This window comes from Chenopodium album, chromosome 1, assembly GCF_948465745.1.
Source record: "Chenopodium album chromosome 1, dcCheAlbu1.1, whole genome shotgun sequence".
NCBI classification, from domain to species: domain Eukaryota; kingdom Viridiplantae; phylum Streptophyta; class Magnoliopsida; order Caryophyllales; family Amaranthaceae; genus Chenopodium; species Chenopodium album.
The window spans coordinates 87,821,941-87,841,046 of NC_137834.1; the positions used below are offsets into that span (position 1 = coordinate 87,821,941).

General features: G+C 39.9%; 3 protein-coding genes and 1 pseudogene across 4 annotated transcripts; 2 read left to right on the plus strand and 2 right to left on the minus strand.

The window, feature by feature from the left end:
* Positions 1-6,527: 6,527 nt before the first annotated feature.
* Positions 6,528-10,584, minus strand: LOC145561285 (protein NRT1/ PTR FAMILY 8.3-like; annotated as a pseudogene). Its single transcript, XR_014093842.1, has 5 exons — positions 10,109-10,584; positions 9,394-9,496; positions 9,083-9,300; positions 7,678-8,234; positions 6,528-7,544 (listed from the first exon to the last, which is right to left on the minus strand). The product of XR_014093842.1 is annotated as a protein NRT1/ PTR FAMILY 8.3-like (transcript).
* Positions 10,585-12,007: 1,423 nt separating this feature from the next.
* Positions 12,008-15,173, plus strand: LOC145561318 (glutamate decarboxylase-like). Its single transcript, XM_081621842.1, has 7 exons — positions 12,008-12,171; positions 12,446-12,650; positions 12,740-12,946; positions 13,038-13,252; positions 13,557-13,810; positions 13,927-13,979; positions 14,443-15,173. Exons 4-7 carry the CDS (start codon positions 13,113-13,115, stop codon positions 14,938-14,940), a joined length of 945 nt encoding a protein of 314 aa, XP_081477968.1. The 5' UTR covers positions 12,008-12,171; positions 12,446-12,650; positions 12,740-12,946; positions 13,038-13,112; the 3' UTR covers positions 14,941-15,173.
* On the plus strand, positions 12,453-13,064 carry LOC145638369 (glutamate decarboxylase-like). Its single transcript, XM_081689340.1, has 3 exons — positions 12,453-12,650; positions 12,740-12,946; positions 13,038-13,064. The coding sequence occupies exons 1-3, from the start codon at positions 12,453-12,455 to the stop codon at positions 13,062-13,064; spliced, it is 432 nt and encodes a 143-aa protein (XP_081545466.1).
* On the minus strand, positions 15,040-16,937 carry LOC145561301 (uncharacterized). Its single transcript, XM_081621841.1, has 2 exons — positions 16,428-16,937; positions 15,040-15,643 (listed from the first exon to the last, which is right to left on the minus strand). The coding sequence occupies exons 1-2, from the start codon at positions 16,895-16,897 to the stop codon at positions 15,160-15,162; spliced, it is 954 nt and encodes a 317-aa protein (XP_081477967.1). The 5' UTR covers positions 16,898-16,937; the 3' UTR covers positions 15,040-15,159.
* Between the last annotated feature and the right edge of the window lie 2,169 nt (positions 16,938-19,106).

A 19,106-nucleotide genomic window follows, 5' to 3' on the forward strand; every position in this document is an offset into this window, starting at 1 on the left:
AATTCACACCAGTCATCCATCAGCCAGCCCAAGAGCTTCAGCCTGTGCTGAATCCGCTTCCATTTGCTCAATGGGGATTGGATATCCTTGGCCCATTTCCGGATGCCGCATACCAGAAAAAATGGCTGATAGTCGGTGTTGACTATTTCAGTAAATGGATCGAGGCCGAAGCAACCTCGAACATTACAAAGCAAACTGTCAGGAAGTTTATCTGGCAGAATATCATCACTCGTTTCGGCATCCCGAAAGTATTTGTCTTTGACAATGGAAGGCAATTCGATAATCTGCCGCTGAAGCGGTATACAGATGAGTTCGGCATCAAATTGGCATATTCAGCGGTATGCCACCCGCAAAGTAACGGACAGGCCAAAGCTGCAAATAAGCAGATCCTGAATGCCCTCAAAAAGAGGGTAGAGGATCAAAAGTCCAAGTGGCTGGAGGAGCTCCCAGAAACCCTCTGGTCCTTTCGGACGACCGAAAAAGAGGCAATGGGCCACTCACCCTTTGAATTGGTGTATGGCGTCGAAGCCGTTCTTCCAGTGGAGATCGGTACTGAAAGCCTACGAGTGCACCACTTCTCGGCCGAGAATGAGGAACTTATGAAGGAATCTCTCGATTTCCTTGATGAAGCAAGAGACTCGGCTCGAGTCAGAATGGCTGCATACAAGCAGAGGATCAGCAAATTTTATAACCTAAGAGTCCAGGCAAGGCCCCTCAAAATTGGAGACCTCGTCCTTCGGAACGCTGCGGCAGTACAGAAAAACCGAATTCATGGGAAGCTCTCAGCTGCCTGGGAGGGACCCTATGAACTCTATGATGAGCTTCAGCAAGGAACATACAGGCTTCGGCAGTTGGATGGAACTGAACTGAAAAATCACTGGAATGCTGATGTACTTAAAAAATATCATGTGTAAACCCTTCGGGGCAGGACAATCTTTGTAATTACATTTTTAATTATTAATGAAAGGCCTCAGAGCCACCATTTTCTACAAACTTTTGTAATTTTTACTCATCCGCTTTTTCTTTATGCTATCTACTCTCTAAGGGTTTCCTTCGGCCCTATCCGAAACCTTCGCCCTCAGAGCACTAGGTTTCGGATTGCCGATAAACTCGCCTTTTTAAAGAACTCTGGTCTTTCAGCTGGGGTGAAAACCTCAGTAAGACTTGTTCTGCAAGGCAATGAGTCCATGGACAAATCTGGGATATTGCCTTAACTGAGCCCTGTATCCCAGATAGCCATTATCTGAAATACTGCCTTCAATTGGCCCTGTGTTTGAGATATCCATTTTTAAGATAGACAGATTATCAAGAGCAAAAGCATAAGCTGGCAGAAAATAGACAAGGAAAATGAGAATAATCTCAGAAATCTGAAGAGCAAGTCTTCAAATTTCTGGGAGGGCAAGAAGCACAACAAGTGCAGACTGCCTCAGCTGACACCTCTAAGCTGAAGCTTTGTACTTAGTCAAAAAAAAAAAAAAAAAGCAAATTCAAAGCAAAGCAGTATGAGGGAAGTATCAAATGCATAGATACGAAATCATGCTCGTATTACGAGCTAAAAAGCATAAATGTTCAAGCAAACTAAAAGACAATATCGGCAGCCGCCTACAAGCGGAAAATAACAGCTGCCGAAATACGTACAGAAACAAAAATAAACTGTTTGTACATCAAGGCAAGCTGAAGCAAAAAAATAAGGCAAAAAGAGATTCAGAAAGCGGCAAGTCTGAAGTTAAGCACATGTCAATCCGCAAAACTCTGAAGACGACTGCCCGATTTCCTACGCTTCAGCCGGAGGGTCAGGCTGGTCAGCAGTGCCTGGCCCATGAGCAGTCTCAGTTCCAGCAGCAGAGGAGGCAGGTTGAGCTCTTACCTGGGCATCAGCGGCTCGATGTTCAGCCTCCAGCTCCTTAAGTTCAGCTTCTTCCTCGGCTGCTTCAGCCTGAAGGATTTCATACTCAACAGGAGTAGGATACTTCATGTGTGGATCCTCGGGATCCTGAACCCAGAGCGCGCACTTAGCCCAATCCAGCGAAGGCTCAGCATGGAGAGCCAACCTCCGGGCCACCTTAAACCCATTTGTGTAACCCATTTCATATTCTTCTTGGGTGTAAAGGCGGACTCGGAGCAAGGCTTCAGCATTAGCCAGTTTCTTTCGACCCTCCTCCAAATCTTGTTTAGATTTCTCCAATTCTTCTGAGAGTTTGGATGAAGAAGTCTTCTGCTCGTTAAGCTCCAGCTGGATATGTGAAGTCTCGGCCTTGGCTTGGGTCAGCTCGTCTCCCTTAACCTTCAGCTGATCTTCCAGATCTTTCAGCTTTTGGTCCTAGTCCTCAGCAGCAGCTTGGGCAGCAGAGAGTTGAGCTTCCCTGGCCTGATGAGCCTCTTCAGCGGCCATCCTGCTGGATTCAAGGCCTTCCAGTCTCTGCTCCATCTCCTGGACTTGACCAGCAGCCTCGGCAGCAATTCGGCGCGAGATAGCCGCCCTGAAACTGGGGATGTCGAAAGCCCCCAGCTCGTTGATGACCCTCTCCCCGGCCATCAGAGTAGGGAAGACCTCAGTTTCCATGGCGTGGCAGAAGTTCTGAAGGGCCTCAGCAGCCTGCTTCTCATACTTCTCGGCCGCCGCCTGCTTCTCCTCTCAGCTCTGCCAGCTTCGCCTCCTCCTGGGCAATCTTGGCATCCTCCCAGGCATGCTCCAGCTTGTCTTGGAGGGTGTCTATCAGCTCTATAGTGAGAGTCTGATTGTGCACAACCTGTTTGCAGGAGCACATCAGTAAAAAAAAAAAAAAAAAAAAAAAAAAAAAAAAAAAAAAAAAAAAAAAGAAGAAGAAGAAGAAGAAGAGCTGAATTAAAAAAGGAAAGAGCTTAAACGGTTAAGTACCTGCATCAGCAAGCGCTGGTTGTCTCTGGCAGGGTCAGGGACCCTTCGGCTGGATTCGCCCATTCCAGCAGTGGCCTTCAGCGACCACACCCTAGCTCGGTCTACCTCGGACATACCAGTGAGGTCGCCGAAGTAGCCTGCAGCTCCTTCTCGGTTCTGGCCCCAAATACGTTCCCAAACGGGTTCAGGGACGGTGATGCGGGGGGCCGAGAAACCCAGGTCTCCAGAATTCAGCGTCTGGAAGGAGGGAAAGGAAGAAGAAGGAACCTCCTGAGCCTTCTCGGGCTCAGCACTTTTTTCCCTTTCGGCAGAGCCCAGCTGGTCTCTACCGGGGTCAACAACAATGACCTCTTCTTCTTCCTCCCCTAAATCAGGTTGACAAAGCCCCCAGTAGGCATCATCCCCGTAATGGGTTTCTCAGCGGCTTTAGCAGAATGTCCTTGAGCCCCCCCTTTCGGATCGGGAGTTCTTTGGTCCACCTCCATCTCTTGAGTTTCGGGAGGTGGAGGGGGGGTTCGAGGAGGCGGAATTTCGGGCGGAGGGGGAGCCCTCGGCGAGCCTCTGCCTTCATCAGGCTCCCTAATACGGATGCCCCCAGTAGGCATCATCCCCGTCTGAAACTGACGAGGTCCCAACACTGCTATCCTCCTCCTCCTCTTGGCCAGGGGCTGTTCGTCCATTTCTTCAGATTCAGACGAAGATGAGTCTTCAGGACGAGCAGGTGCTTTCCCTTCTCTCCTTTCGCTCCCTTCCTCGGACTGCAGAAATGGGAGGCAGCAAGGTTTGAGTAAAAAAAAAACAAAAACAAAAACAAAAACAAGCAAACAACAAGGCAAAATCCAAGGAGCTTACCGAAACCCTCGGCTGAGCTCCGGGACGCAGAGGTACCCCGCTCGGCAGCACCAGACGTTCCTACACCTCCTTCCAAGGAGTTAATCGCTCGGGACACGTCTTCGGCTGTCTGAGCGGCTTGTGCTTCCTCGGGTAATAAGGGCCTGAGGGGATCTCGCTTCTCCCACCAAGGCCTCTGTTTGGTGTAATCTGCGGCAGCCTCGATCTGAAGGCCCGTTGAGTGCAAACGCAACGGACGGTTCTTCGGAGCTGTGATCGCTGGAGCCCGATCTAAGATGACCCGTTCAGCATTCACCCCGAGCCGATTGTAGTCAATACCCGAAGTAGCTTCGCTCAGCTCTGAAAGGGCAAGACGAAGGTTATACTGAGGGAATGAGCATTAAAAATAAGCAAGAAAATAAATAAAGCAAGTCCTCGGCCCCAGCTGAAGATACTTACCATCTCTGTACTTTCGGCTGAGGCCGACAACCGCTAACATATTCTCTTGGAAGACGTAATGGTTATCTGGAAGCCATCTGGTCGGGATGAATCTCATTCGGCCAGTTCCCCCAGGGTTCTCCTGCTTCCCGAAGAAGCTCATTTGCTCGAAGCTGGGGTGACGGGTGGCATCAGGGTCTTCGGGGCCCAGATCCTGCATGTTCGGATCGGGCCTGGGGAGGTATCGGGGAGCCCCAAAAAAATGAGGGTGCTCCGGATCAGCGGGAACCCTTACCCAGATCCACTGACCTCTCCAATCCTTATCCGAAGTATCGTTCGACCACATAGTCAAATATTGAGGGCGACTCTCTATTCGCCACCAGCCAGGCCCATGGTGGCCGTACACGCTCTGGGTATTCTGCACTAGCTGATGCATCCTTCGGAAGCAATGCAAATTCGGTTCAACGGCAAAAAACCGGCACACCTAGAGATAGGTCATTACCCGCCGAATGCTGACAGGAGTTAACTGGCACAGAGAAATCCTGTACTTTATTAGAATATCCCTGACGAAGGGATCCAGAGGGAACCGAAGCCCATACTGTAGTTGCCGAGTGTATACCCCTATGTACCCAGGAGGGGGACGATGAATCCTGTCAGTCGGCGAGGGCATTCGGCACCAATACCCATCCTCCTCGAAAATGCCGTAGTGCAACTCTATTTGTTCGGCAAACCGATAGGCTTCGGCATGCCTAACCCACCAGGAGTAAGGGGCATTTTTCACCATGGCTTGCTGAGCTTCGGCATTTTGCCATTCAGCATGCCCAGGGAGCAAGTCCCAAAGCACAGCAGGCAAATCCTCTACCTGCTCTGCCTGCCTTGCCTGCTCTCCCTGCTCTGTCCGCTCCGCCTCGTCAGCCCCGGCGTCCTGCTGGGGCGGCGCGGCATTCAGAGGAACGGCCGGAATCCCCCTCTCCGGGTCTTCTCCGGCACGCTCCCCGTTCCAAACATCGGCACGGTCTCGGGGGTCCCCAGCCTGACCCCGTCGCCCAGATCGACGCCCTCTTCCTCGAGCCATAGTCAAATTCGAAGAAGAAAAGTGGGAAAAAGAGGAATTCTTTCAAAAATTTAATAAAATCAAGGGAAACTCGAAGAGATTTACCTTCAAATGGGTCGAAATGCGCTGGTTAAGTCAGTCGGAACGGCGGATTTGAGTGTCGACCCTTGGTTCGGAGATATTGCGCGAAGAGTTCAAAGCGAAAATGGCGTTTTTGCGAGAATTCAAGTGTGAATTGGTGAAGAAATGAGGAAAGAGTACGAGTCAGGCCCTATAATTCCAGAAAGAGGAATTTCAAGGGTCGAAAAGTTTAAATCTCTCTTAAACGCCTCCTTAAGTAACCGTTAAACACACTTTCTCCCTTAATTAACCGCCCATTATCCACTCAACTTCCCATTAATTATCCTAATTACAGTTATTTAGTTAAATGATTGTTTAAAATTTAAATCTTTTGATTTAATTAGATAATTTACTTCCCTCCATTTCTATTGGATTCGAACCCGACCCGTCATCCTTCCAACTCGGGCCTGGGGGGCAAGTTGTTTGGATCCAATTAAGCTAATTGGGCCTAGTCATTAAATGATCCAATATTCCAAGGTCAAGGCCCAAGCCTCCAATTAAGCCAAGTCAGCAATGAGTCAATTGGTCCAAATTGTTATGGTCAGCCCGTGATTATTTGGGGCCCAATTATCCTCCTCTCTTTGTATGCTAAGGTATAAAAGCCTTCAATTACATCATTTGTCAGGGATTCACAAAAAAAAGCCTCAAGCATTAAATCTCTTGCATAGCTTTCTCTCTCTAAACACTGTTTGACTTCGGCATCGGAGGGGTCTTCCTCGGATCCACCCCCGAGGCCAGTTTACGTGTGTTTGCTGTGCAGGAAACCTTCGGCCCAGCATCACTTGGACCGGATTAGTCTTCATCCACTTCCTCGGACCTTCGGCTAGGTCCCATTGTTTTCACCCGAAACATTAATCAATTGGATGAAAATTGGAAAAAGGTGTGTAAGATGAATAAAAAAAAAAGTATACAAATAATATTTTTACGAGACACAAAAGTAAGGCATACTCGAATAACTATTACCACTTGTTTGCAAGGTTTAATGGCTTTATATTAAAATGTCACATACTGTGTCTGCTATACCAATGTCCACTTGATATTATATGACTATGACCCTCACACTTTTAGCACCCTCTTAAACAGAACACGATTTTAGTGCTTTAGTAGCAAGAAGTGTCACTATTTTGAGTTACCAAAATTAGTGTCCATGAAAACATGATAGGGTTGAAATTTTATGATGAGTTTGAGCATAAAACCCTGCATCAATGTAAGTTATAAAAACATTAATCACATGAACATTATTTACATGAAAAAGAAGCATACATTAATAGTTTAATTAGCTCTGAAGTATTATAAGAATAGACAGGTTGTATACTTGTATCTAACTATAATACAGCGCTTTGCTTAAAGCAAAAGCATAAATTCATTGTTGTACACTAACACCACCAGTAGCAGCAGCTTCCTTAGGAGGCCTTCTTCTGTTTGTACTTCAGAGAACAGAAAACATACACCAACAGGTTCAACAAACCAAGTCCAGCCAAGAGCCAGAAGTAATAATCGAGGTGACCCTTGTTTAGATTATCTGGTATCCACCCTGGGTTTCCTCCAGCAGTTGTAATGACATTCAAAATTGTCAGAATCGCTGAGCTCAAGTAATTCCCAAATGAAATCGTCAGGAGCGAAAGTGCACTACACAAACTTCGCATGGCATCGGGTGACTGATCATAGAAAAACTCATATTGCCCTATAAAGGTGAATACCTCTGCAGCCCCCACCAATAAGTATTGTGGTACTTGCCAAAATATGCTAATTGGGACAGCGACATTTTCATCGACCAGACCTAGTTCCTTGGCAATATGCAAACGTCTGTTCTCCACTGCAGCAGCAGCTACCATCCCAAGGATAGAAATAAAGAGGCCAATGCCCATTCTCTGAAGTTCTGAAAACCCTCGTTCTTGGCCAGTAAACTTCCTAGCCAGAGGAACCAGCCATCTGTCATATACCGGAACCCAGAATAAAACGCTGATGATATCAAAAGTTGTCAACGAGGCAGCAGGGAGGATGAAAGATCCAATCCTTCGGTCCATCACCATTCCCTGCTCAACAAACAATGTTGCCTGGGCAAAGACAGCAGCAAAAACAATTCCGGATGCCCATATAGGGAACATGCGGATCAAAATCTTCAATTCTTCCACCTGTGTTACTGTGCACAGTCTCCATGGGTTGGAGAAATCCCCACTTTTCATATCAGCATCCGATAACACAGCTGCTTTATCCAGGCATCTGCAGGACAAACCCGTCAACCAAAAAAAAAAAAAAAACACGTATTCTTCTCCCTATATTAATTCATCAGATCACATACTGGAAAACATGATATAGAATTTAAGCAATGCAAATGATATAATAAGAAAAGTACTTCAGTTCATCAGTATGCTCCAGTTTTCGACTTCCCTCGATAGCTGAATGTTTGTCTTGAGTCTCATACAGGAGACTACTATCTTGGGGGACCTCTGATTTACACTTACGTAATGATGCAATAACAACCTGACACATTCTTGTTAACGGGCTTCCCCCAGGTCTTTGAAACCTATAAAGGGGGGTTCCAGAAAAGAAACTGGCAATAGCAATTCCCATGAATATTGCTGAAAGGCCAAAGCCTAGACCCCATCCAACATTTTCTTGCGTCCAAACAATAAATGTACTCGATACCAAGGCACCTAGGTTGATAGAGAAATAAAACCAGTTGAAAAAGGATCCCTTCTTCACCCTCTCATTTGGGTCAGTGTCATCAAACTGATCAGCACCAAATGACGATACACATGGCTTAATCCCTCCAGTTCCTAATGCAATTAGATAGAGTCCCAAAAAGAATACTCCGGACTGAGCTGGAGTAGCTGAAGGGCAAAATGAATCTATACACTCAGGAGGCTGTAATGCAGGAACTGATGCAGATAGAGTCAAGGTACACATTCCCTACAGAATATAAACAAATCATATCATGACAAGAATAGAACAGATGACAGGGAGAGCAATATGAAATTTTCATTCAAATTGGATAAGGCTGTTACAGTATTTAGTATCATGCTGTAAAACACGTTTTCAAGGAATATACGAACATCAGCTTCAAGAGTATTCATCCACATGCTACAAGATTGCAATACCCGACATAATGTATTAATGTAAATCATTAAGCAATAAATTATAATATTTGACCATGATTTATGAAAGTAAAAAGATCCACTCAGAATACAAGCTACCAGCATTTAAAATGTCAGAGGATCTATATGCATGTCATTTTCTAATACCAGTAACTGCTCACAGATGATACTGGAGCTATGCAACAAATAGTAGAGATGACTACTGAGCTAGCATATGTCAAACTAAAGAATCAGTTGATTCAAGTCAGAGCAAATAAAATGACCACAATCACAGCAAACCGCTATGATTATCCTGAACAAATCTTAAGGTAAAGGCCAGGGCAAACAAATGGAAACAGAATATTTGTAGCACTGGTCCATCAGCCAAAGACTGTCTAGAAGCTTCAAGAACTCGGTTTGGTAAAATTACAAAATATGTCAGTGTAACCAGATGCTGCTAAATAAAAATAATCAAAGATTAACTATAAAGTTGGAAACGTAACCAGAATTGCAAAAGGTTAATATATCTAGGATGATTAGTAATTCGAAAGTGATATATAGCACATTGACATATTCAATTAAATTAATTAGACATGGACTGGAATATACAGATGCATCTGTAGTCAAAATAAAAGGTCAGATTAAAATGGAAGGAGCATAAATAAAGGAAAATCCACAACTCACAATGAAGTAAATCGTTGAGAATAGAGCAATAGTCCAATATCTTCCCAAGTATGCATCTGCTACGAGAGCTCCAATAACTGGAGTTAGGAAACAAGTTCCTGACCATGTTGTTACATTTCTTGCAGCAGATACATTTCCTTGATGCAGTTTGTAGGTCAGGTAATTAACAAGGTTAATGGCAATACCGTAGTAAGCAAGACGCTCACAGCATTCTGTGCCTGTACAGAGAATAAGAAAGGTTAAAAATGTTAACACTACCAATTAATCATACAAAACATAAAAACACCAACATTCTCATGTTAATCATTTACCAAGAATAAATGGGCAGGCTCTCCAATTTCCAGTTTTGCTTTTCAGAACAGGATTCCCTTTTAGATCAACTGAGCCATCTCCAGTATATTGCTCACCATTTTCCTTCAGAAAACACAGTAAAAGTCAGAAAGTAGCAAAAGGATTATTATAACACAAAATCAATGGGAAAACAAAAGAGCAAATATTGAAACTCAAAAATCAGGAATGTTATGCATATTCTCAAGGATTATCTCATCAATAGAGATACCCAACATCAATAAAGATACATTGGGTTATTGGGTATATGCAAACTGCAGTTCAAATTACAGCAAGACTGAGTTCTATCATAATCATGCATCATGTATTGCCTACCAATAAAGTTTCCTACATCAAAGCATGCCTCCTCAAGTCCTGGTACTACTACTTTCGTTTCATATTATTTGCAATTTGAAATTTTTAATAACTCGGAAATAATACACTTACGTTGCTAATAATATGAAACAAAGGTATAGTATAAAGGTGCATAGACCAACACATACAATGATGAATCAAAGGTTTTAACTATTGATCATCCTAATTTGAGTAATTTCTATATTTCAAGTGTCAGATTAATCTAATTAAAAATGGTAATTACACTAACTAGAAAAATTAAGTAACCAAATCAAAAAGTCAACAACAATCTCAAAAATAGATTAAAAATAATAATTTAGCATAGAAAAAAAAAAAAGTAAAAACCTGTAAAAGGCCATGTTCCAAGAGCAATCTCTCATTTTGTTCAGTATCCATTTTTTGATCTTCCCTTCTCTTTCTCTCTCCTCCTTTTATAGTACTATACTATAATTGCAATAATTATAATTAATTAAAAGGTATTAATTTTCTCCAGAATATTTAATTATAAAAACCGGCCCCACCAATGCCGCCGCCCCAACCCACCAAGAACCGTCATCAGCCACCGGACCCACCAATTGCGCCGCCTCCAACCATCGCCAAGGCCGTGGTTCGAACCACCTTCAACTGGGTATTGAGTATGTTTTAGATGGGTGGTTCGAAATAGCCGTGATTACTTTGAATTTGGGGGTATTGGTCCGATTAATGAATTAGGTAATGGCTAATTGGCTGTTACGATCCATGATACATAGTGAGTAGTGCTGACTAAGTCAACTTTCAGTAGAGTGCTGATGATGGTGATGGTGGGCCATAGTTGTAACTTGTAACGGAGGAGAAAGTGAGAGGAAAGAAAAATTGAATTTGATGACAACATTGACCATGAAATTGAATTTTGATGACAACATTGAAATTTATTTGGTGGGTAATTATTAAAGTGGTTTGGGTTAAGGGAATTTGAACTCAAACAATATAGGAAGAGCGGCCCAAACTACACTATGATGTTCAATGTTGGGGCTAGACTCGGAATAAAGGTTTTGGATAAATTAAGGACAAGGTTTAAATTAAGAAAAACTTATCATAACTTACTACTCAAATTAAGATTAGCCGGTGCTTGCTATATTCAAAATGGTGTAAAGACCTGTTCTGATTTATGATAGAAAGAAATTAGGAAATGAAATTAAGCTGAAGAGAACATGTCCTATTCCATTAGCTGAAAATCAATTACATTTTAAATTTAAGTACTCAACTACCATGAGGTATGTCACACATGAAATTTCATGTTAATTTACAATGATCATTTATTCATCTTACAAGGTGTGATTGATGTTGAAGTCATACCATGAGGAAAGGGGAAAAGGTGAGAAATTGTAAGCTCCCATGGTGAGAAGGGGATGAAACCCTAACTTCAAACCATATGCATGTTGAAGAATGACTCAACAATCATTGGCAAGGGCTTGGTTAAAAGGAACTTGTCGCTAAAGATGTAATGAAATAAGTTAAGTTACATAGTCCTACAATATTAATTTTTATAAAACGTGTCTTTTGATTGATGGTCAATTAAGACTTTAAATCTTTCTAAGGATGGATGATATCCAACATCTACTTACAATAATTTATTCTATGTAAGTTATAAAGTGCTTCACTATTTCCCTCCATCTTTTTCAAATACCATGTTGTAGAATTCACATTTTTAAGGAGAGATGTGGGAGGAATAAAATGGGACTCGTGCAATAAAATACTAAAGGAAAGAATCATTGGCCAAGAAAGTAAAGCTATGTTACAAAGGTTACAATTTGCAACTTCTTGAATAGGAATATGTTGCAATTGAAGAAAGAATGGAAGAAGCATGTGTCAATATCATGCTTGTACAGTAAAATCATTTGTTAATCGACAATAGATCGATTAATTGATTAGATTAGAACCAACTTTAGCAACAATAATCCCATATTCCTTACTTGCTATCACTAATCAAAGATTGTATATATAATTACACCCACTGGGACCATGGAAACTTCTTGCAACTGTAAAAGACAATTTCAAACTTTAGAACAAAAACAATATTTAGTACTCTAATTAGTAGTAATTGTTCATTGCAAGGAATTCCAAGATAGTATCAAGTAAAAGGAATTCATCAAGCAAGGGTAACCAAAGGAATCTAATTCCCATAATCTCTCTTATTTGCTCAATTACTTGTTACTATAAATTAATTCCATAACTACTGTTGAAGCATAAGTCAGATTTCATCATTGTTCTTGGTTGAATTTTGTGAAATCAAATAAAGTGTTTGTTTGATAAGGTTAAAAAAAACCCAAAAATATGGCTTTGTCACACGTCCAAACCCTAGAGGAAATAGAAGAACATGTAATTAGCCCGGTTTTTGCTTCAAGATATGCCCATGAACCTCTTCCAAAGTAAGTATATACGTTACATTTGAACTTGTTACTTGTACTACTTTTCCTATATTGCATGATGTAGAAATGATAGAGAAAGATAAATATGCACCTAGATTAGAAGGATTACTCCTGTGATACATAATTAATAGTCACATACTCGTGTTACTTTAGAGTCATGAAATATAGGGAATTAGAATAACGTGCATCTTGTTTTTTGTTTTGCAAGAATATTTTATAAGGGGGTTTGTTAGGTTGCGATTAATAATCAAGTGTTGCGATTGGTTAATTGAAGGTATAGGATGCCAAAGAAGACTATACCAAAAGACGTGGCTTACCAAATAATACATGATGAGCTTATCCTAGACGGAAACCCACGGCTGAACTTGGCATCCTTTGTGACGACATGGATGGAACCTGAATGTGATAAGCTTATGTCTGAAGCCATCAACAAAAACTACGTTGACATGGACGAGTATCCTGTCAGCACTGAGCTCCAGGTTAACTTGCTGTCTTTTTTAGTGTTTAATACTTTTGTATTTTACGTCAATCTAACATAAAGAAGCATTCAACTTCCCTGAATCTCCAGAATAGGTGTGTCAATATGATAGCACGGTTGTTTCATGCACCATCAGTAAAAGGTGACCATGGGGTAGCAGTAGGAGTGGCAACGGTGGGATCATCCGAAGCAATAATGTTGGCTGGATTAGCTTTCAAGAAGAAATGGCAGAACAAGAGAAAGGCGGAAGGGAAGCCCTTTGACAGACCAAACATTGTTACTGGTGCCAACGTTCAGGTAAATTATTTCCCCTGTTTTCGATCCTGTTCCTACACTGTCTGGAAGAAATGTTACCAACTTTCTAGATCCCGCCCTTGCTATCTTGCAGGTATGCTGGGAGAAGTTTGCAAGGTAATTTGATGTGGAGCTGAAAGAGGTGAAGCTAACAGAAAAATGCTACGTTATGGACCCAGCAAAAGCTGTAGAATTGGTGGATGAGAATACAATATGTGTGGCTGCCATTCTAGGATCTACACTAAATGGCGAGTTTGAAGATGTCAAGCTTTTGAACGACCTTCTTGCTAAAAAAAACAAGAAAACAGGGTAAGTTTCTATTAAAGACTAAGAATATAGGTATCCAAGTTTAAGGTTCAAATCATACAGCCCCTACTATATGTCTGTAAGCAGCACATTGCTGGCCAAACTGTGACCGATCAAACGTGACTCTGCCCAAGTATGCATGTACTAGGCTGGGATGCACTTTTTTGAACTGAATTGTAGCACAACCTGATGCGGCCAGAGCTGGCCAACCCTGTACTACCTTCTGTGCATTCTAAAAACCATACAGAAAACATATTCTTTCTCCTCAGCTCCTTTCTTCTCCGCTAATCAACTCCTGAACATGCAGGTGGAACACTCCGATACATGTAGATGCAGCAAGTGGGGGATTTGTGGCTCCATTTGCATACCCAGATCTTAAATGGGACTTTAGGCTGCCATTGGTGAAGAGTATAAATGTGAGTGGCCATAAGTATGGCCTGGTTTATGCCGGAGTTGGGTGGGTTATCTGGAGGAGTAAAGCAGACCTCCCGGAAGAGCTTGTCTTCCACATCAACTACCTTGGCACTGATCAGCCTACATTCACCCTCAACTTCTCTAAAGGTAATGCACAAAACTTATACAACTCCATTTGCTTTCGTGGGAGAGGGGAAGGGGGTGGAAGAGAGGTAGAATTCTGCACTAATCTGAATCTCCTTACCTGACTCGCTGACATGCAGGGGCAAGTCAAATAGTGGCACAATATTATCAGTTCCTAAGGCTGGGATTTGAGGTATGTTTCTTCTAATCTTCCAGCCTGACACTAGTAAAATATGAATAAGATCTACTAGAAAGAACTATGAAGTATATACTAACCACAATCAGCAGCAGGAACTTGCACAAATTGCATAAATGAATAATGACTGAAAGACTAAATGAGAAAATCAGAATCCCAAAGTAACACGTTTTGAACATATATGAGATCAAAAATAAATTAAGGCAATCTACAACCTGTTAAAAGCGAGAATAAAGTACACCTGAGAATAAAATAACCAAACAAGCCAGATACATTTTAACGCTAAGTCCAAAAACATAGAAGTATTAACTAACTTGATACTCTTTTTATCTACCTGAGAGATGTTTGTTTGATGGTTTAATATTTTTATCCGCATGAGTACATAAGTGTCTGACCATAGTTACTGCACAACTATGAAGATATTTTTTCCCTATAACAACCTGATTCTTCTTTTAAATAGGGGTACAAGCATATCATTGAAAATTGCATAGAAAATGCGAAAACTTTCCGAAAAGGATTGGAAAAAATGGGACGGTTTGACATTGTTTCAAAAGACCAAGGAATACCACTAGTGGCCTTTGCCTTTAAAGATGAGAGCAAAAGCCTTGCATTTGAACTGTCAAAAGCCCTAAGGCACCATGGATGGATTGTACCAGCATACACAATGCCTGCTGACATTGAGCATATAACAATCCTCCGAGTTGTGGTCAGGGAGGATTTTGGGAGGCAAATGGTGGATAAGCTACTCTCACACATAAAGCAGGCACTACCAGAGCTCACAGATACTGTTCCAAAGATAACTTTCACACTGGAAGTCAAACCAAGTGAAGGTGGTCATGATGCTGAAGAGGGCTCTTTACACATACCAGAAACCTCAGTCCATTGGAAGACAGACGAGCATAAAGTGGTTCATAAGGACGTAAAAGTGACAGGAGGAAAGACTAAGGGTGTCTGTTAGAATGTCTGAGTTCCAAGTAAATTCATGAGCAGTAAATTTATGGCTTCAATGTAATGTAATAAAAATAATAAAACAAATATAATAAGGAGAACATTCATCTTTCTTAAAATTGGATTTTTCCATTGAAAGAGAATATTTAATCAAACAGAAAATTTGTAATGCTACAAATCTGTAACCTGTCTAATGTAGTAAAAGGAAAATAAGAGAAGAAAGATATCATCACCTTTTCTTCACACTCTCATCTGTCTTGTGACTGGTTAATAGTTGAGATGAGTCAGCACTATTTTCAGAATTGCTATTTTCAATTACAGAAGATTCAACAGAAATATTTTTACTATATGTTCTGATCCTGAAAGAGATAAGAATGCTGGACATTATCCCAATAACTGGGAAAACGTATGACCAAATCTGAGATTTCTGAGAACCAGACGCTGAAGCAACAGCAGCACCAGCAAGACTTCCAATAGAAGTATTTTGTATAATCATCGGCATGCAGCCAATAATAGTAGGAAGCAAAAAATCCACAAAAAATCTGACCTTAGTAGCAGCCAGAGCATAATTGATGACATAAGAGGGGACAGGAGAAAACCGGGCAAGAAGGACAAATTTCCAACCATCTTGTTCTACGCCTTTGGAGAGTACATGAAAATGCTTGTTACTTTGCACCCAATGCATCGCAGAGCTTGAATTCTTGAAGATAAGCCTACAATTTTTATAAAATAAAATAATGTTACAAATCTATCAGCATTGATATTCAAAATGAGAATATGGTTCAAAATGTAACCATTACTACTTTCGGAAATTTGGAAATGAGTAATGTTCCGAAGCATCACAAATCATCTTTCGATCACTCTTTGTGTCCATTACTACTTTCTCGACACAAAGAGTAGGAAGCTGAAAGCTTAAGTTGTTCATCCCCACCCTCCCACCCCCATGGCCCCCTGCACTTAATCCAACAGTTTAACACTTTCTAATAATAACTACTACTTGAAGATTTAAATTCTATGTGATAAGATCCTAAGCAACACCAAACACAACCACTAGCTTCAATTTCCACACAAAACCCAAAACGGAAAAGGGGAGCCACAAAGGGCATTATTATAGACGAGATTCAATCTCAAGTCTGACGCTACACTGAAGACTTAAAACAACTGAGCTAGTCTACATCCACACATAATCCAACAGTAGAAATCACAACAATATAACAGTAATACAGTACAAATGTACAATAAGACATCTCATCAACCAACAAAAACAATTCCAACATAGTTGCACATTTTACACCAATGCTACATAATCAATGCCAATAATTATCATTCTCCACAAATTCCATCATAACACTATCACATTAAACAACTACAATATCTCAAAATTCAATCTTCACATATAAATAAAACCCAACAATGGCAGAAAAACTAAATTCATAATTATAGAATAGAAGTTAAAAAAAAAAAAAAACAATTTTGAGGAAATTAAGAAATGGATACCTGCCAATCCAGAAGGAGAGAGAAGCAGCAAGAATCTTAGCAGAAAAAACACAAATAACAGCAGGAAGAAACCCAAAAAGAAGAGAAGCCCCAGCTTCAAAAAACACAGCAGAAGGCAAACAAAGAGACAATGTAAGAGTATGAACACCCACATAAGCTGGAATTGCCCAAATTCCCAATTGATCTGACAATTTCTTAAAAACCTCCATTAATCCATCTTTATCCCACCCATATTGCTTGTTTAATTCTCTTCCTACTACTATTGCTACTACTGCAACAATCCCCACTCCCCATTTTCTCAACCCCATTAATTTTGATCTTCGATTCAACTTATTTTGGGTAGATTGATTTGAAGATTGTGATCTGTTGGATTGGTTAGATAAAATTATGAAAGATGGGTTTTTTTGGGAGTTCCAAGAAAAGGGGGTGTGAATGAAGAATTGATGAGCAAAAGCATGACAATATGACATTGATGATGAAAATTAGGAACGGGTTGTTTACGTCAAGATGATGGGCCTTATGATTTGCCTTTGGGTTGTTTCATGCCCATTATGAAAATTGGTTCAAAGTGTGCTATATTGGTGGGGTTTGATGTTGTGGTCCAAATGTGTAGCATCCACAGTACGAGATTAGATTTTGATATCGTTCGAGTGGTATTATACTTCCTTTGTTTCATACTTGCCCCGTCTCATAATAATTGACGAAAAAAACGACCATTGAGTTAACAGAGGAAGTGTATTAGATTTGAGTGAGGAGTCTTTATATACATATATTAGAATTCAGATTAGGCCCAATTTCTATTTTAATCTGATCATCTAGTTTCGGATACATAAAAGTCATTAACGAATTGAAATTGCCAAAATAATTAGAAGACACCACCCATAAAATAAGTTCAGACCAGATCACATCAACAAAAATAAGTTCAGATCATCGTTTTATGTGCAGTTTTTTATCGCTAATTATCTTTAATTTCGTAATGAACAAATTATGAAAATTACATATTAATAAAATACACATTATTACGAATCTAACAAGACCCCACTTGATATATTTTTTCCTTATAAATTATCGTTCACATAAGGTCAAAGTTTAGTCAAATTAGACAATCAGATCTTATTAGATAAGTCCAGATAAGCAAAAATAAGGTGAACCAAAACAAGCCCTAAATCTCTTACTTGTCATTTTGTACTAGTGTGTAATTATTCTAATTTACTTATGCTTACATCTTTGTTGTGAGTTTATGACTAACGTGTTATTGAATAAGTCTTATGTCTCCTTTTTTGAATCACACATTGATGTTGTTATTCAACCCTCTCACAATCAACGAAGAGTCGAATAAGAGGTTTTATTTTTTATTAGTTGATCGTACCATTGCACCAAGTATAATTTACCATGGTTGTAGCCTTATAATAAGAGGTAAATTCTAGGTGATCAAAGGGGTTGTGGTTGGAAAGAAGGTTGCATTGGTGAAGGTAAGAATTAAGATACATATATCAAAAGGTCAATATATTTTATTTTATTTTTTTATTTTTTTTTTTTTATTTTTTTTTTTTGTGAAAAAAGTAGTTAATTAGCATAAACCAACATTACAAAGTCTAATACAATCCTTTAAATATAGGTCCACGTTAATCAAAGGTAATATTATACATTACACGGCTAAAATTTGGACTTTGTAGTAAATCGTAGTTTCTCAAGATAATACTGTACTAATTAAACTAATATAACATTTCAAAAAAAAAAATTAAACTAATATAAAGTGGAATTTCAGTTTATTAACATGATACAGAAAATTAATAATTTGGAGCCCTGAACCACTTGTTAAACAGCGTGCTGGTTTTCTATTGGCCTTCTCCCATGGCATAATTTGAAAAAAAAAATTAAAATAAAAAAAAATAAAAAAAAAAAAAAAAAGAAGGAAAAGTTACATATATACGCCTTTGTTGACTATTTGTCAACAAGTTCGTACAACACAAGTCAATTCAACTAATTGATCTTTGGCCCCTTGCCCCCTTAATATTACACACCTAATTTATTGAATCATTGTCATTCTTTATTTAAAGATTGTATGCTTGCATCGCATATAATTTATTTATACCTGTTAGCTTATGCATTCAATCGTAAATAGATTATACGGAGTAATTAACTAATTAAGTATGGACGATTAATTCTGTATATACGTGTACAGTTTTAAAAGATGTATATATTATTTTTTTAAAAAAGTTGGGAAAGGTAAGGAGATCTCTCTATTGTCCACCAAGCAAATATAATTGGCAAGGGGTCAAACTTGAAAGTAAGTTTCCCACCAACTTCACTAATCTTGTTTGATAAAATGTACAAGTACTTTGTATTTGGCTTTAGGAAAAAGAAATTCAATCAAGTGATTTTTTATTACTATTTTTGGAACGTTCTAAATTAATGAGAATATTTTCCATTTTTTTTGAAAGAAATAACAAGGGAAAAAGTAAACATGCTACAAATTACTACTTGAAAATCAATAAAAATAAATAAAACATAAAAATAAAAAAAGAGAGGGGGGGGGGGTGTTGAACTTGTTTAGTACAATCAAGATCTCCAAAAGATGAGGAAATGTCTGACGTTGCAAAATTTGACAATTTGGGATAAATCGAATTGAATTGACAAGAAAATTATAACACCATCCATTGACCAAGGCAAAAGACC

Coding starts and splice junctions, on each gene's coding strand:
- LOC145638369 (XM_081689340.1), top strand. CDS start 12,453: ATGCCAAAGAAGACTATACCAAAAGACGTGGCTTACCAAATAATACAT. Junction 12,651..12,739: donor CTGTCAGCACTGAGCTCCAG/GTTAACTTGCTG, acceptor CTGAATCTCCAG/AATAGGTGTGTCAATATGAT. Junction 12,947..13,037: donor TTACTGGTGCCAACGTTCAG/GTAAATTATTTC, acceptor GCTATCTTGCAG/GTATGCTGGGAGAAGTTTGC.
- LOC145561318 (XM_081621842.1), top strand. CDS start 13,113: ATGGACCCAGCAAAAGCTGTAGAATTGGTGGATGAGAATACAATATGT. Junction 13,253..13,556: donor AAAAAAAACAAGAAAACAGG/GTAAGTTTCTAT, acceptor CTGAACATGCAG/GTGGAACACTCCGATACATG. Junction 13,811..13,926: donor CACCCTCAACTTCTCTAAAG/GTAATGCACAAA, acceptor GCTGACATGCAG/GGGCAAGTCAAATAGTGGCA.
- LOC145561301 (XM_081621841.1), bottom strand. CDS start 16,897: ATGTCATATTGTCATGCTTTTGCTCATCAATTCTTCATTCACACCCCC. Junction 15,644..16,427: donor CTCTCCTTCTGGATTGGCAG/GTATCCATTTCT, acceptor TAAAAATTGTAG/GCTTATCTTCAAGAATTCAA.